Below are 26,737 nucleotides of genomic sequence, written 5' to 3' on the forward strand. Positions count from 1 at the left end.
ATCTTCGCGTGCCTGCCCGATCGCCCCGCTTGAGGCCACTGTCTCCACCGTTTCAAGCTTCACGATATCGCGCAAAGTCCTGGCTGGCCAAGCTTCGTGTCGGCGGCGACGCCCCTCCAGTTGACAGGATGACTGCCCCGGACAACAAGCAGGGCTTTCTTTCCAATCTATCACCATGGCCATCGCGGGCAGGTACGCCCAAGCCTCCGGCGCCCGAGGGAAGTGCGGATAAGGCCAAGAAGATGGAGCAGGAGAGGGACAAGGACAGAGCTGCAGCAATACTGGCTGCTCAGCAAGGAGGAGACCATGTGATTGATCGGAGACACAGGCTGAGTCTCAAGCGCTACCCCCCAGACTGTCCTCCGCTGGCTGTGAGGTGGTTCCATGCTATAGATGTAAGTAGTCAATATACACTGTACTCACGTCAAGCTTCCTGTTCTTTGCAATGCCAGAGCTGCCTTTTGATCGCGACACTGACTTTGGCAGACACCCAAGCGCAAACCACTTTCGAAGCATGCCATGGCCCCCGATACCGCCTTGCCCAAACCTAAGAAGTGGATACCCTTCGGTGCCGGAGACTCTCGCGCCATTGAGGCCGCCTTCCAGAAGACTGCCGACGAAGCCGATGCCGACGAACTGAGAAGAGGCATTGCTAGTCCTACTACGCCTACCCAATCCAACAACACACCTCCCAAAACCACAAAGGTGCCCGTCAACGAGGACTATCTGTTCGATGTCGAGATCGAGACACGCGAGTTGGCACCATCATACTGGCTGGGTCCTGTTTACGACGTCAAGCGAGGGACATGGTTCACACCAGACGGGGAGGCCGTCGACGAAGGTCTAGCTATGCAACTAGAGGAGGGATATCTCAAAGTGAAGCCGTGGAAGTTTGGAAAGCCAGATGAGAAGCGAGCAGTATCGCAGCCTCGTGCTCGGCCACTTTCCATGGGTCCGAGTGCTGGCGATGACCACCGCAAGGAGCTGGCTAGGCTGAATCGCGACTCAACGTCAAATCCAGTTACACCCAAGTCATCGTACGACAGTCTGCGGAAAGAAGCCTCGAAACAATCAAACGATTCGAAACTAGGCGATGCATCTGCAGCCTCCAATGCGCCTGCCGACTTGCCGCGGACGCATAGGCTCTTTGGCGCCCACCTGAACTCCACTGTCACATACCAGGACGAGACGACAGCGTGGATGTTGACCGATGACATGTGGTCTCGCATGGGCAGTACGTTGTACCAGCGCTTCGCCGGAGGAGCGCACTATGCTGGATACAAGTACATCCGTGGATACACCGATCCCAAAGAGAAGAAGAAGCAGCCAACTCCTGCCAAGGGTCCCCAAAGCGCAAAGCAGATGGACCGACCTTCAACGCCTGCGCTAGCATACGGTTCAGATCATGGCAATTCTGACGTCAACACCGATGGAGAGAACTCAGAGAACGAGCGAAGCATGTCGCCCTCCCAAACACGCAGACGCAACCTGGAAAGGCAGGTGTCATCGCTCATGACATCCTCAAAGCCAGAATATGAGCAACAACAGGAAGAGGAGATGCGAAAGCGTGAGGAGAAAGAGATGCGTGAAGATTACAAAACACAGCATGGCAGTGATCAAGATCGTGAAATTGAGCATCTGCTCCTAGTAACGCATGGTATTGGACAGCGCCTTGGAATGCGAATGGAGTCCATCAACTTCATTCACGACGTGAATACTATGCGCAAGTCCCTCAAATCTGTATACGCAGCTTCGCCTGACCTCCAGGCCTTGAATGCGGAGACGGAGTCGGAGAGCAAGAACAATCGCATCCAAGTCATCCCTATTATCTGGAGACACCTGCTGGACTTTCCCAAGCAAAGTTTGAAGCACAACCGCAAAGAACACGACTTGGGCGACCTCGATCACGAAGATGAAGAGTACCCCAATCTCGAAGATATAACCGTTGAAGGTACGTCGCGCAATCGGATTTTACACTTTGACCTTTACTGACTACTGCAGGCGTACCTGCTGTCCGCAATTTCCTTACTGATCTGGCGCTTGATATTCTACTATACCAAAGTCCTGCATACAAAGGTCATATCTCTCGAATCGTTGTGAACGAGCTAAACCGCACTTACCGGCTATTCAAGGAGCGAAATCCGTCTTTCAAGGGAAAAGTGAGTTTGGTTGGGCATTCTCTCGGGTCTGCTATCATGTTCGATATTCTTTGCATACAGAAAGACCCAAGAGCCAAGCCAAGCTCGCAGTCGATCAAGCAACGAAGGTCTACTGAAGAGGGCTTGAAGCTGGACTTTGAGGTGGAAGACTTTTATGCTCTTGGCTCACCCATTGGGCTGTTCCAGATGTTGAAGGGACGAACGATAGTCGGAAGACCGCAGACTTCTGCTACCGCGTTTGTGCCGCCGAAGACACCGGCTACATCTATCGATGATCCATTTTCGCAAGGTGGAGATGAACATGCATTTGACATTACGACATCCTCACCTCTTTGCAAGCAGGTCTTCAACATCTTCCATCCGACTGATCCGATAAGTTATCGCATTGAGCCTTTGATCTCACCAGCTATGTCAGCGCTCAAAGCCCAGCCTTTGCCATATACCAAGAAAGGCATCTTCGGTGCGCCAGCGTCTCAAGGCTTCACCGGCATTGGTCAACGAGTTGGTCAGGGCGTGACTGACTTTTGGACTTCTCTTGGATCAGGTGAGTCAAATTCACCTATGCTAACTGGGAAAAATACTGACACCAATGGACTACAGGCATTGCTAGTGGACTGCTCAACCGCAGTCTCGGTATATCAGGAACAGAAATGACAGGCGCAGGCAACAGTACACAAGGACAACGTAGTTCTCGCCCACTTAGCGCCGCCGCACCTCCTTCGAGCAACGCCGCGAATCTCGTCCCAGGCCTCAATGAGCCCACCAGCGCCTTCATTAGCGAAGAACGTCGTCGCCGCCTTGGACAAGAAACCATCGCCGAAGGTGAAGACGGCGAGCATCCTCCCACTCTCATCGAAGGCGACATAGAGACCCTCTTCGCCGGCTTCCAGAAGCGAAGAAAGAGCCAGCAGAGTGAAGACGGCGAGCGAGACGTTGAAAAGGACCTTGAATGGCAGGAGCTAGAAGAACGAAGCCGGAAACTCAAGAAGGAGGAACAGAAAGTGCGCGCGCTGAATAGCAACGGTCGTGTGGACTATAGTATTCAAGAAGGCGTAAGTGATGACTGCTCTTCTATCACTTTTTCTAGGCCGTCTAACATGGTTACAGGCTTTCGACATCTCGCTGCTGGCCAGTATAGCGAGTCATATGACGTATTGGGCTGACGAGGATGTGTCACATTTCATGATTTCACAACTATTGGCAAGGCATCGTGTGTTCAAGCCCAAGGAGTGATTGGTAGTTGAAGAGTAGGCAATAGATTGGCGATATACCCAGAATAGATCTCAGACATGTTTCAATGACGGATGTTGGATGTGAGTATGAGCTCTTGCACCTTCCCGTCATACGCCAGTAGAAGTTCGACAGGTCAATTCCTCGTGTTTGGCCAATCTAGCGCACGCGCGTTTGCTGTTTATGTCATCTCGATGGCTGTCGTTTGCTGTTTATGTCATCTCAATGGCTGTCGTTTGCTACCTATTCACCCATCTCGACAGTACAGCACGTACCTTCCTTGCTTTCGCGCTTACAATTCTGCATTAGAAGGCGCGGTCGATACTCTCACCACTCACACTCAACGCATAGTCCCCTACTCGAATATTGCTCAGCTCGTTGCAAAGACAGCGGTCATGGTACCGACACACTCAACGGCTTCTATAACCGCATCGCCAACTATGGCGGACCCGAATTCCACTCCGACCGTCGCACCCACTGCCGCCGCTGCACCCAATTTTCTATGTCGCGCCCAAACACGATTTGTGGATTCGTTCGTCCCCGATTGTGTCCGCCAAGAATACCGAAGAATTATTACAAGCTTGTTCACGTACAAATATGCGTACATCGCACTTGCTACCACTGTTCTCTTCGCATCTGCCGAGTATGAGCAGCCCGGGTACTTTCCGAGACCCCACGAGTTGACCGTCGGAATGGTATGTTACCTCGCTCACGACATATGTGGTTGATGAGAACTAACAGTTACAAGGTCGGCGGTCTATGTGCATCTGCACTCTTATTTTCCACCTACGCTCTGATGGAGTATACTAACGATCACACGTGGTTCTGGAACGAGGAGGGCTTTGTCTGGCCATGGGTGGGGATACTCTGGAGCCTTACAGTGTATAACGATGAGACGCTGAGCGATAGTGTGGCTATGCACAATGGTATGAGCACCACGGCTTCTCCCACTGTCGCATTTACTACCCCAGCGGGCTCGCCGGTTCGACATGACACCATTATCATCCCGCCTACACCCTTACTACCTCGTGGCCTTCGGCCCGTTCACCTGCCTCCACCGCCGACACATCACTCTGGAATCTTGGGCGAATCGCCAATGCCAATCAAGTTTAAGCATTTCAGCGGACATTCGGATTTGGAGGACGTAGATGAGGAGTAACACCGGAGAGCCAGGAGGTATCCGCAGATGTTTGTAACGAGTTTCCAGGAAATGTCAAGGTGCCGCGAGTGCTTCGAGAGTGTGGAGGTTGATCAATGTCAGAGCTTGAAATAGTTGAACATAGTCAGGGTAGGCTGGAATGAACATTTTCCACACTGGCAGATATGGTTTGAAGGTGACATGAGAAGGCAGAAAAAGGTACCATTCTCGACTATCTACTGACCCTGAAGAGCAGCACCTATTGCGGACCAGCCGACAACAAGCATACAAAAGAAAAGCAAACCAGAAAGGCGCTCGCAAACAAGAAGAACTGCTCAACACCTCACCAGTCCCGACCTTTGCCCTCATCAGGAGCTTCCCGAAGAAATTTCACCCAATGGGCTTGGTGCAGCTTCACCAACTCCACCACCTGTCCATATACAGAAGGATCCAGTTCCTGCTGCAGCTTCGTCTTCCTGACCTGCCACCAATGCTTCTCCAAGTAACGCCACGCCCGCGCCCACTTGAAGAAGTCACCCTGCACGAACAGTTGCTGCTGACCTCCGTTGTCAGCTACAAACCCCCTCACCAACTCATCCACACGTGCCAGCACGGTGATGAGTTGACCAAGGGTCACAGTCCCACCAGGGGGCTGCGGCCGAGTGGATCCGCATTGCCAACGCAGGAGGTTAGCCAAGCGGCGAAGTCCGTTCTCCTTGTCACGAAGATTGTGCTCGAAAGAGGCGACGGTGGAACCGGAGATGTATCCAGCAATGTTTTCGAGCCCGCACCCGGTCACCATTGGGATATCGGCTTGCATGAGGGAGTCGAGGGTGGTGAATCCAGCGTCCCAGTATTTCTCCATGAGAGAATCGTCGTCGTCTCTGTCGTCTTCGAAGCGAGGTTCATAGACCCTCTTGAGGATTCGTCGATCGCGGGGGCGACCAGAGGCAGAAGAGAAAGGTGCTGAAGAGGAGAAAGGGGAGGGTGAAGTGAAGTTGAAAACGGCACCGAAAGTGCTATCAGAGGGAGGAGCGGGAATAGGCATAGCGGAAACACCAATGGATCCACCACCAAAGGCGAAAGGAGAGGAGGAATGAGGAGTCGGAGCAACGATTCCACATATGTCATCAGTCTGGGGCTTATGGTCAGCCCCAGCTGGAAGAGAAGTCGGGAGAGGAGGAGCCAACGGCATCGGAACCGAGGGTGTGAGGTCGGGCAGCACCATAGTCAGGGAGCCCGAAGCATACTTAGCAGGTGTCGCCAGCGACAACCCACCAAACAGAGGCTGTGGCTGTGACAGTGGTGCTGGAGCCGGCAGCGGAAAGACGTGTGTGAGTCCCTGTGGTAGGGAGGGGATGCCAGCCAGGATGGAGGCGACCGAGCGAGGAGGCGGAGAGATGACAATAGGTGCTGGTGCAGGATTAGGCGAAACGGAAACGGCCATAGGCGCAGAAGCTGCAACAAAAGCAGGAGGAACCGCGGCAGGAGGAGAACGTGGAGTGATGACGGGCGAAGGGGGAGGAGAGTTCGGAAGAGGAATCATCCTCGCTGCCAATCTCTCACCACGGACCGCAGCCCACTTCCACCCGTTTATCGGATCCCAAACTCTCTCCATTAGGCCATCGGACTCGGTGGATTTGACATCCAGGAAAGTGTCGTTCTTATCCTCGACAGGGCGGTGCCGAGGAGGCGAGAGGAGGGAGCCAGGGCGCGCCCACGCAGGAACCGGAGGAGGAGACCGAGACCGAGATCGAGCGAGAGCCCGACGCTCTCGACGTGGCAGAGATGGCGATACTACCGGACCAGCCGGAGCAGAGGCCGAAGGTGAAGAGGAAGGCGAAGATGATGCGGTATGCGGACCAGCCGCAGGGACCGAAGAGGCAATCGAAAAGAAATCATGCTCGCAAGCGAGCCACCCCAAAAGAGTGAAGACGGCGGCGAAGAAGAGAAATGCCATTGAGGCGAGATTATGTGATAATATTTATGTGTGAGAAGGATGTGTGAGAGCTGAAGAAAGAGGGAAGGGATAGGAGAACCGCCGTTTATATACTTAACACTTGGGAGGTGCTGAGCAGCAGTAGATGGGACAATAGCTACATAGCTATTGTAAGTTGGGATAGTAAGACATATTGAGTGCTGGAGACGACAATAGGAAAAAGGTGAAGAGGTGAAAGTGGAGAGCTGACTATTGTGATCTCCTTCATCTTGGAACACATCATGTAGTAGATAACACGTGATATACCTAGGAGATATACAGCGTACACGACCATTTCGGAGACTACGTGGAGATGATTCGAATTTCTCCAAGCCATGCTGTGTCACTTCTGCTTACCATCCATGAATGTCTTGAGAATACCCACGCCCTACCACTCTCTGATCTCGCCTCCCGGCCCAATGAACCCTGGACTGATCCAAGCCTTCGCGTCCTTACTCTCCCGTCTAATCATCTCCTCATCAACCTCAATTCCCAGGCCTGGTCCCTTCATCAGCTCAATATACCCATCCTTCACATCCCAGACCTCCGGATTCTTTGTGTAAGATGTGAGGTCCTGACTCCCAGCATTGTAATGAATCCCCAAACTCATTTCTTGAATCGCGAAATTAGGCAGCGTGCAATCTACTTGAACACATGCAGCAAGTGCAATAGGACCCAGCGGGCAGTGTGGTGCGATGGCGACGTCGTAAGTCTCGGCTGCGGATGCTATACGTCGCATTTCCGAAATACCGCCGATGTGTGAGATGTCAGGTTGCAGGATGTCAACGCAGCCGGCTTCTAAGAAGGGCCGTACATCCCAGCGTGAGTGGAGACGTTCTCCCAATGCGATGGGAATGGAGGTTAGCTCGTGCAAAGACTTGATGCCGCCGATGTGTTCAGAGAGTAGAGGTTCTTCGATGAAAAGTGGGTGGTGTGGTTCCAGGGCGCGGGCGAGTTGCTTGGCCATGGGTTTGTGGATGCGGCCGTGAAAGTCCATGCCGGCGTCCATGCCTAGCTCTTTAACTGTTTTGAGACGATCGACAGCCGATTGTAGGGTTGAAGGCGAGTCGAGCCAGCCTATATCTTCCGTTGCGTTCATCTTTACAGCGCGGAATCCTTGAGCTTTGCGTGATAGACTGTATCGATGTATCAGTATTGCTTTCCTAGACCTTTGCAGCAGGTCGGTCGTCACTTGGTTTACTTACGCTTGCTCCTTGACATCGTTTGGTCTATCTCCGCCAATCCAGGCATATACCTTGAGTCTGTCACGCACCTTCCCGCCCAATATCTGATAAATTGGCACGTTGAGCTTTCTCGCTTTCAGATCCCACAGTGCGATGTCAATGCCAGCTAGTGCGCTCATGAAAACTGGTCCGCCACGGTAGAAACTAGTTCGCCAGCACATCTGCCATATGTGTTCAATCTCACTTTGATGTCGTTAGCCTTCGTGATATCGCGTACGACGGTGCTCTGAATATCAAGGAGAATCTCACTCTGCTTCAAAGCCAACATATCGCTCAGCCCAAGCGTCCAAGCACCCTTCGACTGCTTGCGTGTGGCCTTCCAGTGATGCTTCACCCCAACCAAAATTCCCATCTGCATCCGTGATCTTAACGAATAGCCAACGTGGTGGGACACGAAAATATTCAATCTTTGCAATCTTGCCCATGGCTGCCGTTCTTCGTTGCTCTGCTTTACTGGCTCTTTTGATGTTCTAAGTGATCAAGGGGTAACACTCTTGGGGTGTCGAATAGGTTCTTACACCTCAAAGATGACATAGCCATCTCAGTCCACATCAAAGCCATCTCGTCCAATCAGCGTATTGCCGCCGCCATGTCCCTTTCGCGGTAAGCCGAACGGCAGCGCGGGGTCAAAAGGGCCAGAAGAGCTCCACCGCGGGGCATGTAGCTTCGGCAGCTGGAGTAAAGGAACCCGAGGAGCGGATGACCAAGGTGCGCAATAAAACTCAGGGTATTCGCAGCGCATAATATCTTGTTATTTGACTCTCGACTCCGATTAACAAAGAAACTCGTCACAGAGCGGCCAGAAAGCAATTCTATGCACAAGCCACCAACATGACCTCATCACCACCCACCGGCGTCTTCGTGCCCGTCCCAACCTTCTTCAAAACCCAATCCGAGTCAAAGTCGCTGCAACCTGAAGTCGACGTGCAAACGCAAGTTGAGCACTCTGTATTCCTTGCCAAAAATGGAGTGCGCGGTCTTGTCTTGCTCGGCTCCACAGGCGAGGCGATTCACATGTCGCGACAAGAACGCATCGACCTCATTTCTGGTGTGCGCAAAGGATTAGATGAGGCGGGCTTCAAGGACTACCCGATAATGGCTGGCACATTGATCAACAGCGTTGACGAGACGTTGGAATGGTTAGAGGACTTCAAGAAGGCAGGCGCGCAATGGGGACTCGTGCTCGCGCCAGGGTACTTTGGCGCAGCGGCGAGTCAGGGGGGCATTAGAGAATGGTATACGGTTGTTGCGGACAAGAGCCCTCTACCAGTACTAATGCATGTATCCATGGGCGGAAATACTTTCGCATCTTACTAACGGAGTAATAGCTACAACTACCCTGGCGTAACCAACGGCGTAATGGTCACACCCGAAACCTACCGCATCCTCGCCCAACACCCCAACATCGTCGGTTGCAAGATGTCGCATGCAGTCGTCTCATGGCACAACCAAGTGTCACTTGACCCCAAAATCGACCACAACAAATTCCGCGTCTACTCTGGTCTCGGCCAACAACTCGGTCCCATCGTCATTTTCGACGCGGCAGGTGTTATCGATGGTCTCGCGGCCATATACCCCAAGACCGTATGCTCTTTGATGAAGCTAGCCGAGACGAGACCGATAACAGATGAGAATCTCAAGAAGATGAAGCAGTTGCAGTACACAGTCAGTACGGCCGAGGAGTACATTGGTAAGTACGGCATTGTGGGTATCAAAGAGGCAGTCAAGAGGGTCACCGATTTTGGCACAATGGAAGGTGGAAGACTCCCAATCAAGGGTAAGCTGCCTGAGGGCGAGTGGGAGAAGTGGAGCGAAACCTGGGAAAGGATACAGAAGATGGAAGATTCGTTGACCGAGAAGGACTTCAAGTAGAGTAAGCATTGTGAATCCAGGCAACCGCTTTGACAGAGGTCCAGGTGTTTTCCCATTGTTTTCCCCATTGTTGTGAGCGCTATGCAAGCGCCACTCGGCGTTTGAAAACGAAGCGTGTCGTGTTCGCGTCTAGCTGCTGATCTAGATCAAGATAAGATAAGATCAAGAACCCATCTGATATGCGCTCCACTCATCATCGAACCATGCGCAAATTTTCGCACGCCACAAAACCATACTCGTCGCGCCTCTTTGTCCTAATGTCGCCAATCACAAACAAATTACGGGCGTGGAGCTCGTAGTACCGGAAAGGTGCCGAAGATGGTGTTCAGGCCGTCTCTAGACCCGGTCTAGGGATCCATCTGATAAGATTGCTCCATCAACACCATACTACGCAAAGTTAGATCATCTCCCATTCGTGCCTAGTACGATTAAGGCCTTACCCAACACCTCGTGTATGCCGTCTGGCTCTGTGGTCGCGAGGTCGTGGTCAAGCTCCGGGACAAGCTCTAGCTCCAAGGCGTCCAGCGCGAGAAGCTTTGGCTTGGATATGTTGGCCCACACAAGCATCACGCTTAGCTTGCGCTGCCGCGCAGCACCCAGAGCTGTGGGAATGTATTTGAACTCTGTGGCCCTGCCTGGTGGGAGTGCTATTCATTCTATTGCTCTGTCTACGTTTTCAGGTCGTTAAGAGACTCGCTGGCGATCATGGATTCTATCGCTGCTGTTCAGCCCAGCACCGAGCCTACCAGGGAAAAGAGCATTGGCAATATGTCTGTTGACGAGGAAGATGCGATTCGCAAGGTTGAGGAGGCTAATATGCCATCACATTCTGCGCAAGAGGGTGTGCGAGAGGTAGAGGCTGTCACTTTGGCGTGGACTAAGACATCTCTGGCATGCGCATTCATATGGTACGTCGCTCAACAGCTCAGCTATGTATTGATCCAGGAACTAACACAGCTCACAGTATGTGGTTCTTGTACCTCACAAATGCTTTTCAATCATCCATTACCGGCAACCTAACGCCCTACGTAACCTCTGGATTCGAAGAACACTCGCTACTTACCGTCATCTCCATCGTATCCAACTCCATGGCCGCAGCCGTCTACATTCCGACCGCCAAGTTGCTTGATCTCTGGGGTCGTGCTGAAGGTTTCGCTACTATGGTGTGTTTTGCTACCCTTGGTTTGATCATCATGGCGGCGTCTACAAACCTGGCTACATATTGCGCAGCGCAGGTTTTTTACACGATTGGATTTGGTGGTATGATCTACTGTGTCGATGTCATCACAGCAGATTCCAGTAGTCTGAAGCACCGAGGTTTGGCTTTCGCTTTTACCTCTTCGCCATACATTATCACAGCATTCGCTGGACCAAAGGCGGCCGAGGGATTCTATAACAACATCAATTGGCGCTGGGGTTTCGGCACTTTCGCTATCATCCTGCCTTTTGTGGCTGCCCCACTGTTCGTTGTGCTGAAGCTCAACTTACGGAAGGCGAAGCAGACTGGTGTACTGGAGCGCGAGTCGAGTGGAAGAAACCTGATGCAGAGCATCATCTTCCACATTCGAGAGTTTGACGGTTCGTCTCATATGCTACCGCGTATGTGTATCAATTTATACTGACAGTTATACAGTTCCTGGTGCTTTCTTACTAGCCGCCGGTCTTGTCATCTTCCTCCTCCCGTTCACTCTCGCCGACTCAGCACCTAACGGTTGGTCAACAGGCTACATCATCGCGATGTTGGTCGTTGGTTTCGTCCTACTCATATTGTTCGGCCTCCACGAGCGCTTCACGGCCGGAAAGCCCTTCCTGCCTTTCGACCTCTTGACTAGCCGCTCGGTCCTCGGCGCATGTCTCCTTTCCTTCACATACCAGATCTCGTACTACGCCTGGAACTCTTACTTTACCTCGTTCCTGCAGGTAGTCACCAATCTTACTATCGCTGAAGCAGGCTATGTTGCTTCGACCTTCGATGTCCTTTCTGGTGTCTTGCTCCTGTCAGTCGGTCTCGTCATCAGCAAGACTGGCTACTTCCGCTGGCTTCTCTTCATCGCCGTACCAATCTATATTCTCGGTCAAGGTCTCATGATCTACTTCCGCCACCCAAGCACCAGCGTCGGATATCTGGTCATGTGCCAAGTCTTTATCGCAATCGGTGGTTCTATCATCATTCTCTGCGAGCAGATTGCCGTTATGGCTGCCGCGGACCATCAACATATTGCATCGGTACTCGCCCTTCTTAACATCTTTGGATGGCTAGGCGGTGCAGTTGGATCCACCATCTCCGGTGCTATCTGGACGAACTCCTTCCCGCAAGCCTTGATGGATTTGCTGCCAGCTGAGGCCATGGAGAACTTCGACCTTATCTATGGAAGTTTGGATGAGCAGTTGAGCTATGAGAGAGGAAGTGCGACGCGGTTAGCAATCGAAGAAGCGTATGGTATTGCGCAGAAGAGGATGCTGATTGCGGGTACGGCAATCATGGGATTGTGTCTTGTTTGGGTCTTCTTGATCAAGAACTTTAACGTTGCGAAGATGCAACAAACCAAGGGACGAGTTTTTTAGGCGCTGGGTCGGAGAAAGCGGGTGGTACCTGGAGGTGAGAGGCCTTCACGTTTAAGAGGAGGGATGAAAGAGAAGAGCTCCTTCATCTATAAATAAATTCTGTTCTCGCATTACCTGATCCTGCATGCGACAGTCAAGTGTAGACATGAACTCGAGTCTTGTACAAAAGCTTGTAGAACACTGAAGCGACTGGTCCTAGTGCAGTCCTCATAGCCGTACTTACGACCCATTCCGCTCAGATCGCTGCATTCTTTTTAATTCTATTCATTTCCTCAAGCACCATGCCACCTATAATGAGAATGCCACCAAGGCCTCGCATGGCTCACCAGCACACAGACAGCGAAGATTATACAGATGGTCGGTAACATCCAGTTGCTCTCCATGTAGTGCTTTTGACTCGGCTTGTTGGTATTGACGAGGCATATCAGATAGATCGCGAGGCCGAGGATAACGCTGAACAAGAGGCGCATATATTGACGAAGGTGGCGTTTCTTGTCCGGCAACGAGATGAAGGCAATGATAGCCATGAATACAATGGCGAGACCGGCCTGCAGTATGTGTTAGCAAGATATGAGAGTGGTGGAAAGGGGCAAAGACGACTTACCGAGAGGAAGACGTAGTCGAAGACAAGCTCGAATCGCGTCTCATACTTCTTGAGGAGACTGGCCTTGTCGAAGACCTTGTTCAGAACATTTTCGGTCGTTGTCTTCGCTGTCTTGGGTACCGAGATAGAAAGGCTGTCGAACATGGTCTGAATCGCCATGCTCTCTGCATTGTTCAGGCTAGTGGTGATCATGTCCACAGCTGTCAAGTTTGCCTTGTCCTTCTGCAGGTTGTCGAAGCTCTGCGCTAGTACGATCAAACTGCTGTTCCATGTCTCGAGTGCTTTGCTTGCGTCGACGCCCTTGGGAATGGTATTCCAAAGGTATGTATCGATTTTTTGACGGAGAGCGTCCGCGAAGAGGGTACCGTTGGCATAAGCGCCGTTGACACTAAGCGCTTCAATTTCGCGGAATTTCCCATCAACGTTGTCCATCCGGATCAAGGCGACAACGCACATGATAAGGTATGAGACACCTTGTAGAACCAAGACCAGCGTGATGTGTAAGAAGAAATGTAACGATGCCCAGACTTGCTGCTTGATGGTACCGAAGTGCTCTTCATGCATTCGATCGAAGTAAAGCATGTACAGCAGATCTAGTGGACGTTAGTGGTCGGGCACTTAGCTGAGTGGACGGTCTTGTACATACAAATGATTAGCACTGAGGCGGCGATCTGACCAGTGAGTGCGTCATCAAACTGCGAGCCGTTCTTGACGATCTTGGAGATAGCTTTGCAGATGACGATAATGCCTTCCCCAAGGATGATTAGAGTAAGTAGTGACATGCGCTGCACAAGATGTGTGCCTTTCAAGGAGATGACACGCCAAACGCACGATATCCCCACTGTGAAGATGATCTCCAGGGCGCTGATGGTGTACCATGCGATATGAACGTGCGTCGTGAATTTCTTGCAAACACCCAACTCAACGTTGCATGTCTCTTTCGGTAGTGAAGCCGTAAGGGACCCGTATATTAGCGCAGCACCGAGCGTCGAGCCGATGACTAGAGACATCGGAAGGATCGTTCTTCGATGTTTACGCAAGAAGAACAACGTGACAGCGTACTGGGAAGCAAGTACCAGGCGAGAGACCATAAGAATGAATGACAAGACTTGGTACTTCTGGAGGGAGCTTGTAGCTTTTCCAGGCTCCCAAGCGGGACCAACGACAGCAAAGCCGACCATGACACCGTAGTGCAAAGCCTTAGCGCATCGCTCGAAGATGCAGTCTGCGGTGAATCGAACATCGAACAGGGAGTTCGAGTACCATGTCATCCAGAGGAGTGCGAAGAAGCCGATATACGCGGTAAGAGAGGCGCTGTCGTTGATCTCCTTGAGCGACGTAAACGTGGTCAAGTTGGCGACGAAAACTGTAAGAAAATTCTGTCAGCGATGCAATCTTCAATGAGAAAGGGTGTCGACAGACTTACAGAGATCAAAGAAGAGTTCTTGGGTTGTCGCTTCGGCATGGCGCTGGAACTCTGGCATGTCGTGCAACTTGGTGTCATCCGCCCTGGCCTGCAGCGGAGGACCGTCATCGACATCGTCACTCCGGGTTCCGCTATCGAGGACCGCCTGTGTGTTTTCGCGGGTGATGGGTGGGCTTTGATGTTCTTTCTTGTGGTGATCCTCGGCCAGCGGTGATGCGAACCACTGTAGAGGCTTCTTCTCGTGACTGTGGTGGTGGTAACCGTGACCCATCTTGATCTGAAAGTTCTATAATTAGTGTAAGAATGCCAGCGTTTTTACAAAACGCTCGAATCGTCTATATACAGAAAGTTGACTCGGCTTCGACAACTAAGAGGGGTTGGAGTAGGGCCTTATATGGGTGCTAGGCGGCCTACGTTTGTGTGATTGCATGCTCATGTGATTGTGTGGAGTTACGCATGATACACATGCAACTGTGGGGATGAATGAATGTGTTAGTATCAATGGATCAAGATAGGGGGGAAATTCTTGACGCTGTTTGGCTGCAAAAATGCAAACGGAGCTCGCGCGTGCCCTTTACCGTAGAAACATAGACGTCGATGATGTCACAATAACATCTGCAGGCACCGTGATTGTGTCTTATCTCCGATGCCGCTCTTCACTGTATGATTGATATTGCAGAGCTCCTAAGAGAAAGTATCCATGACTGTGTTCGTAGGATCGGTCAAGACAAAACGACTAAATCATAGAATCGTTACATTGTAGTCGTAATCCATACTGCGTCTACACCAGCTTCAACTCGAAACTCTTGACTGTGACCTGCCCACCTAACTTCGCTGTCGCAAAGTTGAAAACACCAAATCTGTATCCTGTGAAGAATTGCCAGGTATTAGCCATGTTGAATGCCGGGCCAAGCTGCAAAAATTTGCTTCCATCCGTAGAATACCAGAAAGTCGTTTGTCGCATGGTGTTGGTACCAAAGGCAGGCGTAATGTCCGACTCAACGCGGAGCCAGAACTCTGTGATACCGGACGCGAGAGCAGGTCCTGTAGCGGCGACAGTACCGGTAGAGTTCGTGGTCCAGTCCGCGTTCATTTTCAGATTGTTGACCATGACAAGCTTGGTTGTTGAGCCATCTTTGTGGAAACCGATGTACGCTCCAGTATCGCGGAAAAGCACGGCACCAGCACGATCACCAACAGCCATCTTACTGATGTCAATCTTGAAGGTTCCCGATGACTTCGGGCCGAGGATGCGATGTGTTAAGGTGTTGCGCGCGGAGTAGAGATCAGTAGTGACGGTAGCGGTCTGGAGCTTGAGACCGCCAGCACCACCTGCCAGGCTCCACTTGCTGTTGTCGGGGTTGTGGTTCCACTCCCATTCATTGCTTAGAGCTGTTCCGGTGAATTTATCGAGACCTGTAGGTGGAGGGACAGTTTTGTCCGTTGTGACTGGTTTAGGATATGTCTTGCCCCACTCGCCGTTGACTCTTACGACTTCCGGCCATCCATCTGGCGTCCAGGTCAAAGGTGCAACCACAGGTATACGTCCACCAGGATAGGAATCCATAAATGCGACGTAGTACCAGTTCCCATTCTTGTCGTCAACTACGCCACCTTGGTGACTGTTGCCCGCATTGGCCAAAGGCCCCTTGATGCTGTCGACCAAAATGCGCGCCTCATATGGGCCCCATGGACTGTCCGACTTCAATACCCACTCGTCATCGGCTGGCTTTGTGGCGAAGATGTAGTATTTCCCCTTGATCTTGTACATTCGCGAACCCTCAAGATAAAGTCCATTTGGATCCTCATAGACTTGCTGACTTCTGACTTCTGCTGTGCCGTCTGCATTCAACTGGGCTACCTTGAGTTGGTATTTGTCGTACACTATGTACATGGTGTCATCGTCATCAATGAAAAGTCCATTGTCATAGTAGCACTTCGGAAATGAGCCTGCAGCAGTCCAATTCCAATTCGAAACTTCGCCATTGTTGGCGGCTGCCTTGGTTCCACCGGCAGTCCACATGTATGACTTGCCAGTGGATTGGATGCAGCCGATCCAGATGAACTTGTCGGTCGATTTTCGATACCTGAGTGTGCTGGCCCAGATACCTTTGACGTAAGCGCGGTTCGATGGGTTATCGAGGTCGTATTGCGAGCCAAAGTTCAGTCTCGGTACGCTGTGAGTTACTGGGGTCCAATTGACGAGGTCATAGGACTTTAAGACCGGCGCGCCTGGCGAGAAGGCGAAAGTCGACGACGAGTAATAGAACACATCGCCTATCCGGAAGACGTCAAGATCGGGATAGTCTTCCCACAAGACTGGATTGTTAAATGTCTCAGCCCGACTTGTAAGCTCGTTCTTGTTGCTGAGCGGGCTTCCAATGGACGAGCACGTCAAAAGGCCAACGAGTGCAATAGCCGTAGGGAAGAACATGGTGGCTGATGTCCTTGGTGGGGATACCGGTCCATCGCGGGATGATGATGCGAGGTATTTATACAACCAATGCTACGATACTGCATGGTTACTAGTTGCACATGTCATTTCTGGAGAACCTTGTCTTTCGTAATATGCTCATCGACTACCCCACATGAAACTCTTGATGGGCGCGCTACCGCTCAAAAACCCGTGTTTACATTGGAAACCCGGGGTAGTCGCCGCTCCAGGTATGGGGTCGTCGGACCGGCTCTACAGCAAGTCTTCCTCATTGGTGCAGTTCGGCTAGAGTTTTTCCGACAGGGTAGTGCCCAGGAGATCGACGTCGTCATTGCCGGTGGCTATCCTCGAAGCCGTGACTTTTCCCGAACTCGAAGATTTGCCATGATGTCGTGTAAGATGAGATGAAGATGGAGTAATATAGAGGGGAGGGGAAGATAGAAGACGCGTCGCGTGCGGGTGGCAAAGCAAGGTCCGAGCGCCAATTACGTTTTGTCTAATCTTCTTGATCCTACACGCTAGATTCTCTGTGACGGCGGACGCGATGCAGTCGTCTGCTGACCCGGAAGACATTCGGAAATGGCTGTAGCCTACCAATAATCTGTCTTACTCCGAAGGTATAAATTCTGTGGGCACTTGCTTATGCAGCATGTTGCATTCGCTTGAGACTAATGTGTAAGAGGAGGTTACGCGATGGTTGTGCTGTTGACACAGGCAAGACCACCAGCACCTCGAGAAATCAAGCTAAGGATCTGTAGAAACATCGAGAACACGCGCGAGAGGCCTAATGCAGATACCGATCCAAGTAAACATCGTCAGAGCAGCAGACGAGCGACGGACACACGAACTCCTGTCCAGTAGGCTCCTGCCCTTCTACCATTCAACCTAGATTCACTCTCCGGCCGTTGGATGTAAGCTCTCGTTTCTCATTTTCCGATTGAAACATACAAGCAGTGTCCCTCATAAATTGTCCCCTCATAAATTATAATAATGCTGCGTCTTGAAACGGCGCAAATTATAGCACCCATGAATTTTCGGTGCTTCTCTCGGGAATATATCAGGTCAGCAACAGTTGGCGCTTCAGATAACGAGCGTGCAATTCACGTTGCATGAGAACGCAGAACTGCCTTCCTACTTTATGGAGGAGGCCTGATCCGTATGGCAACGGTCATTGGTTTTTGTTTTGGGGACGAACCACATTGATACGTCATATGAAACACGTGGAGGAGATGTCAGTTGGAACAAGACGTTACTGTATAAGTAGTTGTCACGATAGCAACTTCGTTGAGCGCACACCCAACGGAATCGGGTCACTTCCCAGTACGCCTCGATAGCTACATCATCAAGTTTGCCTACTCCATATCCATTCCAATGGATGCGCTTGAGAAGCATCTCGAAAATGCAACAGCCAAAGGCGCCAGCCAATATCGTGCCCGGGGCGGTATTGGCTGTTGTCGATAGAGGCCATACTTTGCTCTTGCAACCACAAGACGACTTCCTCCCAAGCGCGTTATAAGAGATCTCTGACGTCTAAAGCGCCAAGATTCCTCTTTTTGTTGAGTTCCAAGATTGGAGGTGAAGGTGAAAGTGACTGATTTCTCGGCAAAGCTAGTTTTCGCCCGCACACTGACTCTCTCCGCGAGTCAACACTAAGTTATAGCAGAAGCCTCAAAATGGCGCAAACCACGGATGTCGTGATAGACACCAATGCGGTGGACATGCCGCCGATAGAGGTGGATTGCCAAGACGATCTCGCAAGTCCAGGTACAGACACAGATCCGGGTTCACTCGGTCACCAAGAAACCACCAGCATGGTATATCTCGCACATTCTTAACCCGATCTCACTATGCTCACTATAACTAGGCTAGCGAAAAATGCGGAGATGCGCAAGACGGTACTTCTACAAACCAAGCGAAATACCCAGGAGCCAACTGTGAACCCTCGCCCAATCGATAAGAATGACGACAAGGCAAGGGTTAAACGCTGCGAATACAGGGAACCGGCCACTACAAGCACCAGCTGTAGCACCTTTCCGTTCATGCGCTTGCCTGTCGATCTACGTCTTTGCATCTATGACCAGTTGGCAGCCATGCCGGTATATCGATCATTCTCTGGGCCAGGTGCCAAGTGGATTTACTATAATGCGCCTTCAGTGGGCATACTGCGGATCAACAAGTTGATTCGTCAGGAAGCCCACTCTATCACAGAGCGTGGCCACATGCAAATGTGCCCATCGATCACCTTCAAGCTCCCCGATCTCACCGGTGAATGGTACAACTTTATGATCAGGATTCATGAGATGATCAAGGGACTCAAGTGCTACACAGAGTACATTGGGGAGCAATACGTGGCACGCTGTGGCCTTCCACGCGATCTTCATCCACCCACCCTTGTCGAGATGAGCAGTGAACTCAGACGGCATTTACTGGATGGCTGTTATCGCTGGCACAGATCTGGTCTGTGGTTTCACGATGAGGGCTCCTTCACCGAGTTTGTTATGCGGAAAAGCTTAGCATTGCATCGAGGTAGCAAGCTAGCCATCCGCGTGATCATGGATGATAACTCCCCTCGCGAGGGCTACGAATTTTTTGTTCGCCAATTTATTGGACTTCAACTCGCATGCCCCACCAGTAGTAGCATTACGTTCCAACTTTCGGTGCCTGGCGACCGTGTTGCACGTGCTCGGGAGGCCTTCGGTAAGCCGGACTACGCGGGTAGATACCTATCACGTGGAACCTGGAGAGTGGACGTGCTGGAAGGTGACGCTGTTCCTTTGCAGTAGGCGTGAACGTCAGAGGGGTATTTGCACTGCGAGATCGATGTTCAGACGCTCGCATATGCTAGTCATCTCTGCTATTTAGCCTCACCGTACAATGAGATTGCGTGGTGGCCTAGGAAAAGAACGTCCTTGGTCGGATCATCTGACTCCAACGCACTGAACGAAGTGACAATCACCACAAGATGGAACCGAAATGGACCGTTACCGAATAGAAGGGGATTCTTTCTGGATTGCTTCCTTTGGCCACAATATTTCATAGTGGTTAGTAGCACAATACACTCCACAGCACTATCCTAAACCTGCGGAAGAACCTTCTTCAATACCTCGACCAATCCCTTGATCTCGTCTTCAGTGTTGTAGTGTACCATGCTGACCCTTGTCACACCTTCCGGCTCTAGCTTCAAAAGCTCATCGCAGAGTCTCTTTGAATAGAAATGTCCCCACCTGAACCCGTAATTACTGATCTTCTCCGCCTCAGCCACGATCGCCTTGCTGCTCATGCCTTTGACTGTAAATGAGACTGTAGGCACCCTTTCTTTGTTATCGCTCGACGTAGACCCAAGGATCGTGACATCTGGGCGTGAGTTCAGGTAGTCGAGCAGGATGCTTTGTAGTTTTCCTTCATGTTCGGTGATGGTGGGGAAAGCGTCGGTCAGGTATGCGGTGATGGTAGGGATTGACTGAACACATTCGTAGTTTGATCCTGCGAAGCCGATCTTGTCTTCTAAGGTTTTTGTGGGGTTGAAGTAATGGCTCATGGACTTCATGTGTTGTTGGGCCGAGTTGCTGGCGTAGAGCGCGGCGATGTGAGGGCCGTAAACCTATGTCATCTCGTCAATATTGTAATGCAACAAGAGGAAAGAACTTCCAAGACAGACCTTGTACCAGCTGAACGCGTAAAAGTCAACTCCAAAATCCTTCACGTCAACTGCACGATGCGGTGCGTAGCTCACGCCGTCAACGCAGAACAGTGCACCGACCTCGTGCACTGCTTTTGCAATAGACTTCACATCATGGATCGTTCCCAGAATGTTGCTGACATGTGTACATGCTACAAACTTCACTTTATCGCTCAACAATGGCTTGAGGTTCTCTGCTGTGAGCTTGAGTCCATCCTCTTTGGGCGATGCCCACCACTTCACAGTCAAACCGAGGCGCTCAGCCATGAAGAGCCAGGGCTTGACATTAGTCTCATGCTCCATCTTTGTGAGAATGATCTCAGAGCCAGAGGGAAATTGTAGCGAGGAGCCGAGGTTCATGAAAAGCTGGGTTGTTGAAGCACCGAGAACTGGTTGTTATCAGTAAGAGAATGTTGCTGATATTAAGATTTCTGTTACCGATCTCATCACGACCAGCATTCATGTACTTGGCAGCCGCTTGGTAGCCCTGTTCGTACTTCGTGTTCGATTGAGAGCCAGTGTGGTAAGAAGCGCCAAGCTGAACATTGGTCTTGGAGAGGTATTGAGTGATGCTGGACGTCTATCAGTTCAGTTTCACTTGCGCATTCCGCATCTGACTAACGAGTCGATCACGTCGCCCAATGCTTGACTACCTCCAGCATTATCGAGAAACACCTGATCTTGTTGAAGTGCGGGGAAGCGCGCCCGGGATTTGGAGATATCGAAAGTCATTGTGCTAATGTCTAGAGTTTCGGCGAGACGATAGGAGTCAAGAATACAGTATTGGAGTTTTTACGCTGTTTGCTACGATGTTGTATACCTATGATAGCCGCCCGCACGCCCTATGAGATAGTGCGGGGCTTTGCTCAATACAGCAGGTGCTAAATTGAACCTGTGACGGCATTGCCCCACGTAACGTTTACTTCCACGACGCGCATCCTCAAACACCGAGATCATGCCGTGTAACATTTAAAACGCAACGAGAAAGACGAAGACTATGTGGTGTCAACGTGCCCCATCCCGTAGTGCCTAGATTGCTGCGGTACATTTCTCCTCACCAACACCAAAACGACTATCCTTCGCCGCGACAATCGCCTCTGCATTCAAGCTCAAATGAGCGAAGATTTGAATTATGCAGGATTCTGCTCACTTGGACCTTGCGTCGTCCTCGTGAGTCTCGCGATGCTGCTCGCTCTGAAGTTGAAAGTACCTCGGAAGATAACACAAGTCGTCGTTGTCTAAATCGAAAGGCTTTCCGCAGTCTAAGACGCCGTCCATCTCTATCTCATCACATTTCCACCCATGCGCGAAAAATGTTCCACGGAAGTAATGACACCTCTGGGCCAATCCACTTCGTACTAGATAGAGTGATGGGCGTGTCGCTGATCAAGTAGGCATCTAGGTAGTAGATACCCAGTCTGTGACTGTCCGGCTGCTTGAGCTGCCAGTCTCCTACGTTGAGGAAGCGCTCTCATTGCTCGAGAGATACCGAGACAGGTAAAGAAGAATGTCGCCACGAGCTTTTACAGCCCATTTCCCTCACATAGTTGGATGCGCCGCCTACCTTGCCAAATATAATACTTGACGTGTTTATTTTAAATCGCCAATCTAGTGGCACTATCTCGAAGCTTAAAGGTTATCAGGCACCAGTTTTAGATATCCAGTTGCCCCTCCGTAATTACAGTACCCTTGCCCTCTTCCAAGAACCTTTTCGTCACTTCCACAGCGACATTTAACAACTCCTCCGACGACACACCCTTCGTCTCAATATCCTTTCTACCCGCTGCTGTAGAGAACACGAAGCCAACAACAAACGGTAATTTGCTCTTCTGTGCCTCCCACTACTTCCCTGATCGTTCAGCAATGATAGGTCTGAACTGTTCTTTCATCCTTTCCATCAACTCTCAGCAAAGGTCGTGCATAGTGAAGTAATCGAAGGTAATCTCTGGAGCCTCGGCCTGAAGAGCAGTTGCTAGCTTCTGGATTACGTGGGTTTGCCTCCGGATAGTAGGTGCAACAGAGGCGAGTGAAGAGTGATGACGTTCGCCTTCTTCGATCGCATTCTCGATAGTCTCGGCCGTCATAGCTCGTTGGTCGCCCTCTGTTGCGATGCGCGAAGCCATCCAGCTCGATACTGGACCCTTGAACTTCATTTGACGCACGTTTGCTTTTGTCTCTTTGATCTTGGTGTTTCTCTTCCCACTTGCCCAATTTGTTGCTGACGCACCTATAGACAAGAGGTAGTTCTTCCAATGCCCCTCGAAGTCCTTTGGAGGCTCGCCGATAAATTAGGTCGAGTTTCCTTGCATGTCCCATAGCGTCTGGAGATCCTTCCACTCTTCAGAAAGGAGCTGCGATTCACGCAAGGCATGGTAAAGCTGTGTTGCGCACATTACCGCACCAGGTGTTGCGGCGTACTTCGCGCCCTCCCTATGAAAGATGGTACGCGCGTGGTGGATCCATAAGCCGCAATGTGTAGGGTTGCGACGCCAAACGGTATATTCTCTGTAGGGTCGATCAAGCGCTTGCCTCAAGAGTGCAATAGGATCAGCCTCCATGATCTTACCAACAGATCTCACTAGTTTCTTCATGTCAGAAGAAGCATTGGGATAACTATCGACATATCTCTGGAGCGTGTTGCCCTCGTTGCACATCTGCGTCCATCCAACGCCCACCTCAGTAGAGTATAGAATGTCGAGATAAATCTGAAAAGCGAAGCTAGTCTAGATTGGCGGTTGCTGGTTCGAGTTCGCTTTGTTGTAGGATGTCCGAGCGGCAGCGAAAGCGTGGACGAACTGATCCTCAATAACTCCCGGACGATTAAAGAGTAGAGGAAGATCCTGGAGCACTTCTTGCAAAGTTGACTTGTCGCGGGCATATTTCTCTCTATTCGTCTGAGGTGGCTGGCGCGCATTCTTGTCGAATGGACCCCATTTACCATTGTAACTCATGATTGGCGGCTGGAAGTTGGCGAGAAAGACCAAAAGGGCATTACGGGAATTGATGAAAAGCGCATCTGCGATGTCGTAAACTTGAAAGTTATAATCATCTGCGTGGGGCGGCGATTGTGGCGTGAGCGCATCAAGACCAGCTTGTTTGCAAATACCGGTCCAGTACAGCTCGTGGAAAGGTACAGTTTCGACCAAGAACTTCATCAATGGATAGACTTCATCTTCCATGCTGTGCGCAAGCTCAATCGCTGCGTTCGTCGCTACCGAAACAGTTGGCAGATCGAGTTCTCCGGTGTTATGCCGAGCCCAAAGGTCAGCTATCTCAGCACGCAGGCGGGAGAGGTCGTTCACCAACATGGTCATGGCCATGAAGGCCTCAATGATTGAGTCGGTCGGCTCCTCAACAGTATATTCCAGTTCCACAGGTGAAGGTGAAGGCACCACGTCTGGTGCAGCCAGGAACTCCGCAGAGGGTTCGTATACATCCAAGACTTCGAATAGATTTCGAAGTTCACTCTGCCTAGCTCGGTCTCCGCCGGCCCTTGGTGTAGCATTCTTGATGCTGCTAAGATCCAGGGCGTTGGACTTCGTCAAGGGTTTCAGCGATTCGCGAACCTTCTCTAGCACAGTCACAAAAAAATTGTGACGAGAATCTGATGCCTGGTTGACGGCTTCGCCGGCTGTCTCCAACTTTGTCGAGAACGAACTCCGAACCGAGATTACTCGGTTGAGTGCGACGTTAAAGTACTCGGGGATTTCGACAGTCTTGTCTGTAACGCCAGCGATGTGCTCAGATAGAGATATGAAGTCTTTGACAGCAAGGGTGTATTTGGGCTTCGAAGTCTGTTTGTCTGACCCATTTTGCGGAGCTGTCACTTGCTTGGCAGTTTTCCTAGCCTTGCCTTTCAGTCTTTGGGACTTCTGTTCCGTAGGAGGAGGTGGCCCGAGGGTTGCGCTGTAGCCAAATGACTTCGCTGTGGATGCGACTGCACAAGTGCGAGATTAGTGTAGGCCTCGATGGTAGTTGAAAGACAACTTACGCCATGATGCCACAACATCAGTATCGTGCTTGTATTGCTGATAGATGCTTCATAGTGAATTGGCCATCATTATAATTTACACATACGTGCTTCAGGCGACAAGCGAGTTTATAACCCCATCTGCCCCGCGACGCGTTGCGATCGCGATAAATCGCTTCCTGAGAAATGGGCCGAGCAAAAGCACCGGCACCCCACAGTTCGTATGCCAGAAGCCTGCCAGAGCACCCAGATAGCATGCATCTTCCATTGAGGTCTTCTCGATGTCTATTCCGATTGGTGAAATGCCGTTGCAGTGGCCGGGTGGATGTAGGTGGCTGGACCTCGGGAGCTTGGACTGCAGCACGCGTTCCTCAACTCGGACTAGCTTTCACATCATTCGAGGGTGCCGCGACACGGTAGGCATCACCCTCAGCCATCGGATATACCACGTCGAATCAACATATGGATACAGCAACGTCAAACAATGGAACAACCACCACCACAGCAGGCCTCTAGGGGTGAGTTAGGCAAAGCTCCGCGTCACACATGTCATGATCTAATATGTCAAGGTGACCTCATCAACTCTCTATCTACCTTGCCAAACGAGATACTGCTTCAAGTCTTCTCGTATGTCGATGTGCATCGCTCCGCACGTGTCCTAGGTTACATCCCAGATGATCCTCCTCCAAGTCCCCCAGATGAGTACCTCGTCTCCGATTTTCGCGCTAGTTGTCGCTCGCTGCTCGGCGTTGCGTTAACGTGCAGGAGATTCGCTGTGCTGATCCCAGAAGTGCTATTCTCTACACTTGTACTTGAGCTTAGCATTCCTGAAACCTGGAATGATCTCCCAGGATCTGATATCTTCGGCTTGATTCCAATATTCCATGCACGACCTGAATGGAAACGACATGTGAAACAGCTGAGACTGTGTATACCCAAAAGCGAGCACGGTTTTTCGATCATCCGCGATCTCGTTCACGAGAAGGCACTTGATTTTATCAACTCACTCGATTTTCCTGTTGAGTTCAAAGAAGGGTGGTCTCAACAACTGGAAATTTCACTCGCGTGGACTTTTGCGTTTGTGCTTCTAGCATTGTTACCAAACGTCGTAACGCTATGCATATCGGATCGCAAATCAAGACTGGCATTTGGCGAAGCGAATACTGACCAGCCCGAGAAGGCCATGGGTCTAATAAGGCAAAGACTACCAGTCTCACATATGCTATCCTATGTCAAGTTCGAAAGCCCTTTGCCTCCAGTTCTGAGAGGATTGGACAACGTCCCAAACTTACATACCCTTGACTTGAGCATAAAGCTTCAAGGTCAGCTACTTTCATCAGTCCGCTATTACTCCGAATTTTACCTCGACGGCTCATGCGAACAGCCGAGCATTCAGCGCCTGCGTCTAGATTTCGAAGTCAAGTCGGTCGGTGTATGGAGTGTACCCTCCCGCAGGTGCATGACCAACATCATTCGCGGCTTTCCAAATCTACGAACGCTAGAATACTATGCGGAGTCTTCAGATTGCAAGAATCCATACAGAAGCGTTCGCGCCTTTCCCGCATACCAGTCAAACATCCAGAAATATCCAGACGCATCTTCTGCCTTTGCGGATGATGTATACATTGATGAACAACACTGGGACCGAGCGATATATGATGCGAGGACCGAAGTGACCGATTATCAAAACCTGGTCGACGGTATGGTACATCTGCGACCAAACCTCGAGACCTTACAGTTGCCGGGCGGGTTCTGGACCCTGCCAGGCGCGGTGCGCAAGCCGCTTCCACGGTTCGACCAGTTTGTGCAACTCAAGAAACTGGTTGTCCCTCAAGCAGCGATCATATCAATCAAGCTCGACAACATGCGCTTTGATGCCATCTTCGAAGGCGATTTCGAACTTTCGCCAATGCAAGCTCTTCCGACTTGTTTGCAACATCTCAAGATCTTCGATGTTGATTTGGCGTTCTTGGAAAGCAAGTGGCTGCAAGACCTCTTCGACGAGCAAAAGACGAAAAACCAATGGCCAGTGTTAAAATGCGTTGAGATTTTGATGGGCCCTACGATCTCGGAAAGCAGTTTGAGACATCTCCAAGCTAGAGAAAGTGGAGATGAGTTTTGGAAGTTGGCGGGAAATGCGAACTTCGAGGTGGTCATGGGGCGGGATGAGGAAGGACCTGATGTATAAATCAACGTACAAACGTAACGCTAGTAGGGTTCGGAGCTTTGCGTGTACATCTTTGCTAGTCGTTGATCAAGACACTAATACCATGTATACGTCACGGATACTTCATGACTTCCGTTTTCACAGTTTCAACTTTCGCTGTAGTGAGCTGAATCAGTCTTACTGATGAACGAATCATACAGATATTTGTTGAATGTAGTTAGTTAAGTTGGAGTTGTTATGCACTAACTAGGTAGGATGCATTACTTATGAT

General features: G+C 50.9%; 13 protein-coding genes across 13 annotated transcripts; 6 read left to right on the forward strand and 7 right to left on the reverse strand.

Annotated features, from left to right (window-relative positions):
- The first annotated feature begins 35 nt into the window (after positions 1–35).
- CC77DRAFT_744232 (DDHD-domain-containing protein) lies at positions 36–3,498 on the forward strand. The gene is made up of 5 exons (XM_018533029.1): positions 36–395; positions 487–1,951; positions 2,002–2,703; positions 2,760–3,211; positions 3,267–3,498. The coding sequence occupies exons 1-5, from the start codon at positions 129–131 to the stop codon at positions 3,390–3,392; spliced, it is 3,012 nt and encodes a 1,003-aa protein (XP_018388116.1). The 5' UTR covers positions 36–128; the 3' UTR covers positions 3,393–3,498.
- CC77DRAFT_1018689 (hypothetical protein) lies at positions 3,423–4,677 on the forward strand. The gene is made up of 3 exons (XM_018524675.1): positions 3,423–3,472; positions 3,699–4,084; positions 4,138–4,677. Exons 2-3 carry the CDS (start codon positions 3,830–3,832, stop codon positions 4,546–4,548), a joined length of 666 nt encoding a protein of 221 aa, XP_018388117.1. The 5' UTR covers positions 3,423–3,472; positions 3,699–3,829; the 3' UTR covers positions 4,549–4,677.
- A 92-nt stretch (positions 4,678–4,769) lies between these two features.
- On the reverse strand, positions 4,770–6,697 carry CC77DRAFT_744273 (hypothetical protein). Its single transcript, XM_018533030.1, has one exon. It carries the CDS (start codon positions 6,485–6,487, stop codon positions 4,871–4,873), a length of 1,617 nt encoding a protein of 538 aa, XP_018388118.1. The 5' UTR covers positions 6,488–6,697; the 3' UTR covers positions 4,770–4,870.
- A 13-nt stretch (positions 6,698–6,710) lies between these two features.
- Positions 6,711–8,335, reverse strand: CC77DRAFT_959078 (mandelate racemase/muconate lactonizing protein-like protein). Its single transcript, XM_018535559.1, has 3 exons — positions 7,999–8,335; positions 7,711–7,932; positions 6,711–7,641 (listed from the first exon to the last, which is right to left on the reverse strand). Exons 1-3 carry the CDS (start codon positions 8,172–8,174, stop codon positions 6,894–6,896), a joined length of 1,146 nt encoding a protein of 381 aa, XP_018388119.1. The 5' UTR covers positions 8,175–8,335; the 3' UTR covers positions 6,711–6,893.
- An 86-nt stretch (positions 8,336–8,421) lies between these two features.
- CC77DRAFT_1048685 (dihydrodipicolinate synthetase family protein) lies at positions 8,422–9,687 on the forward strand. Its single transcript, XM_018527549.1, has 2 exons — positions 8,422–9,026; positions 9,078–9,687. The coding sequence occupies exons 1-2, from the start codon at positions 8,581–8,583 to the stop codon at positions 9,619–9,621; spliced, it is 990 nt and encodes a 329-aa protein (XP_018388120.1). The 5' UTR covers positions 8,422–8,580; the 3' UTR covers positions 9,622–9,687.
- A 702-nt stretch (positions 9,688–10,389) lies between these two features.
- Positions 10,390–12,186, forward strand: CC77DRAFT_930840 (MFS general substrate transporter; the record flags this gene model as incomplete). Its single annotated transcript, XM_018534185.1, has 3 exons — positions 10,390–10,529; positions 10,586–11,199; positions 11,255–12,186. 3 exons carry the CDS (start codon positions 10,390–10,392, stop codon positions 12,184–12,186), a joined length of 1,686 nt encoding a protein of 561 aa, XP_018388121.1.
- Positions 12,157–14,487, reverse strand: CC77DRAFT_1087213 (hypothetical protein; the record flags this gene model as incomplete). The annotated part of the gene is made up of 5 exons (XM_018529448.1): positions 12,157–12,734; positions 12,791–13,383; positions 13,437–14,156; positions 14,217–14,267; positions 14,337–14,487. The coding sequence occupies 5 exons, from the start codon at positions 14,485–14,487 to the stop codon at positions 12,459–12,461; spliced, it is 1,791 nt and encodes a 596-aa protein (XP_018388122.1). The 3' UTR covers positions 12,157–12,458.
- Positions 14,488–14,899: 412 nt separating this feature from the next.
- Positions 14,900–17,069, reverse strand: CC77DRAFT_1018693 (glycosyl hydrolase family 43 protein). Its single transcript, XM_018524676.1, has one exon. The coding sequence runs from the start codon at positions 16,648–16,650 to the stop codon at positions 14,998–15,000; it is 1,653 nt and encodes a 550-aa protein (XP_018388123.1). The 5' UTR covers positions 16,651–17,069; the 3' UTR covers positions 14,900–14,997.
- Positions 17,070–18,323: 1,254 nt separating this feature from the next.
- Positions 18,324–19,433, forward strand: CC77DRAFT_1007197 (hypothetical protein; the record flags this gene model as incomplete). The annotated part of the gene is made up of 2 exons (XM_018523465.1): positions 18,324–18,414; positions 18,520–19,433. The coding sequence occupies 2 exons, from the start codon at positions 18,324–18,326 to the stop codon at positions 19,431–19,433; spliced, it is 1,005 nt and encodes a 334-aa protein (XP_018388124.1).
- A 195-nt stretch (positions 19,434–19,628) lies between these two features.
- CC77DRAFT_1048688 (PLP-dependent transferase) lies at positions 19,629–21,137 on the reverse strand. Its single transcript, XM_018527550.1, has 4 exons — positions 20,952–21,137; positions 20,768–20,901; positions 20,309–20,718; positions 19,629–20,251 (listed from the first exon to the last, which is right to left on the reverse strand). Exons 1-4 carry the CDS (start codon positions 21,059–21,061, stop codon positions 19,724–19,726), a joined length of 1,182 nt encoding a protein of 393 aa, XP_018388125.1. The 5' UTR covers positions 21,062–21,137; the 3' UTR covers positions 19,629–19,723.
- An 818-nt stretch (positions 21,138–21,955) lies between these two features.
- CC77DRAFT_744350 (hypothetical protein) lies at positions 21,956–22,849 on the reverse strand. Its single transcript, XM_018533031.1, has one exon. The coding sequence runs from the start codon at positions 22,643–22,645 to the stop codon at positions 22,187–22,189; it is 459 nt and encodes a 152-aa protein (XP_018388126.1). The 5' UTR covers positions 22,646–22,849; the 3' UTR covers positions 21,956–22,186.
- Positions 22,850–23,052: 203 nt separating this feature from the next.
- On the reverse strand, positions 23,053–24,602 carry CC77DRAFT_1093177 (hypothetical protein; the record flags this gene model as incomplete). The annotated part of the gene is made up of 2 exons (XM_018529668.1): positions 24,321–24,602; positions 23,053–24,249 (listed from the first exon to the last, which is right to left on the reverse strand). The coding sequence occupies exons 1-2, from the start codon at positions 24,336–24,338 to the stop codon at positions 23,053–23,055; spliced, it is 1,215 nt and encodes a 404-aa protein (XP_018388127.1). The 5' UTR covers positions 24,339–24,602.
- A 134-nt stretch (positions 24,603–24,736) lies between these two features.
- Positions 24,737–26,584, forward strand: CC77DRAFT_959092 (hypothetical protein). The gene is made up of 2 exons (XM_018535560.1): positions 24,737–24,817; positions 24,869–26,584. Exons 1-2 carry the CDS (start codon positions 24,784–24,786, stop codon positions 26,485–26,487), a joined length of 1,653 nt encoding a protein of 550 aa, XP_018388128.1. The 5' UTR covers positions 24,737–24,783; the 3' UTR covers positions 26,488–26,584.
- Positions 26,585–26,737: the final 153 nt, after the last annotated feature.

This window comes from Alternaria alternata, assembly GCF_001642055.1.
Source record: "Alternaria alternata strain SRC1lrK2f unplaced genomic scaffold CC77scaffold_6, whole genome shotgun sequence".
NCBI classification, from domain to species: Eukaryota; Fungi; Ascomycota; class Dothideomycetes; order Pleosporales; family Pleosporaceae; genus Alternaria; species Alternaria alternata.

Coding starts and splice junctions, on each gene's coding strand:
- CC77DRAFT_744232 (XM_018533029.1), top strand. CDS start 129: ATGACTGCCCCGGACAACAAGCAGGGCTTTCTTTCCAATCTATCACCA. Junction 1,952..2,001: donor CGAAGATATAACCGTTGAAG/GTACGTCGCGCA, acceptor TGACTACTGCAG/GCGTACCTGCTGTCCGCAAT. Junction 2,704..2,759: donor TTGGACTTCTCTTGGATCAG/GTGAGTCAAATT, acceptor AATGGACTACAG/GCATTGCTAGTGGACTGCTC.
- CC77DRAFT_1018689 (XM_018524675.1), top strand. CDS start 3,830: ATGGCGGACCCGAATTCCACTCCGACCGTCGCACCCACTGCCGCCGCT. Junction 4,085..4,137: donor ACGAGTTGACCGTCGGAATG/GTATGTTACCTC, acceptor AACAGTTACAAG/GTCGGCGGTCTATGTGCATC.
- CC77DRAFT_744273 (XM_018533030.1), bottom strand. CDS start 6,487: ATGGCATTTCTCTTCTTCGCCGCCGTCTTCACTCTTTTGGGGTGGCTC.
- CC77DRAFT_959078 (XM_018535559.1), bottom strand. CDS start 8,174: ATGGGCAAGATTGCAAAGATTGAATATTTTCGTGTCCCACCACGTTGG. Junction 7,933..7,998: donor TATGTTGGCTTTGAAGCAGA/GTGAGATTCTCC, acceptor ACGACATCAAAG/TGAGATTGAACACATATGGC. Junction 7,642..7,710: donor AACGATGTCAAGGAGCAAGC/GTAAGTAAACCA, acceptor ACATCGATACAG/TCTATCACGCAAAGCTCAAG.
- CC77DRAFT_1048685 (XM_018527549.1), top strand. CDS start 8,581: ATGACCTCATCACCACCCACCGGCGTCTTCGTGCCCGTCCCAACCTTC. Junction 9,027..9,077: donor AGCCCTCTACCAGTACTAAT/GCATGTATCCAT, acceptor ACGGAGTAATAG/CTACAACTACCCTGGCGTAA.
- CC77DRAFT_1018693 (XM_018524676.1), bottom strand. CDS start 16,650: ATGTTCTTCCCTACGGCTATTGCACTCGTTGGCCTTTTGACGTGCTCG.
- CC77DRAFT_1048688 (XM_018527550.1), bottom strand. CDS start 21,061: ATGACTTTCGATATCTCCAAATCCCGGGCGCGCTTCCCCGCACTTCAA. Junction 20,902..20,951: donor TTGGGCGACGTGATCGACTC/GTTAGTCAGATG, acceptor ATAGACGTCCAG/CATCACTCAATACCTCTCCA. Junction 20,719..20,767: donor TGCTGGTCGTGATGAGATCG/GTAACAGAAATC, acceptor GATAACAACCAG/TTCTCGGTGCTTCAACAACC.
- CC77DRAFT_744350 (XM_018533031.1), bottom strand. CDS start 22,645: ATGGGACATGCAAGGAAACTCGACCTAATTTATCGGCGAGCCTCCAAA.
- CC77DRAFT_959092 (XM_018535560.1), top strand. CDS start 24,784: ATGGAACAACCACCACCACAGCAGGCCTCTAGGG. Junction 24,818..24,868: donor ACCACAGCAGGCCTCTAGGG/GTGAGTTAGGCA, acceptor TAATATGTCAAG/GTGACCTCATCAACTCTCTA.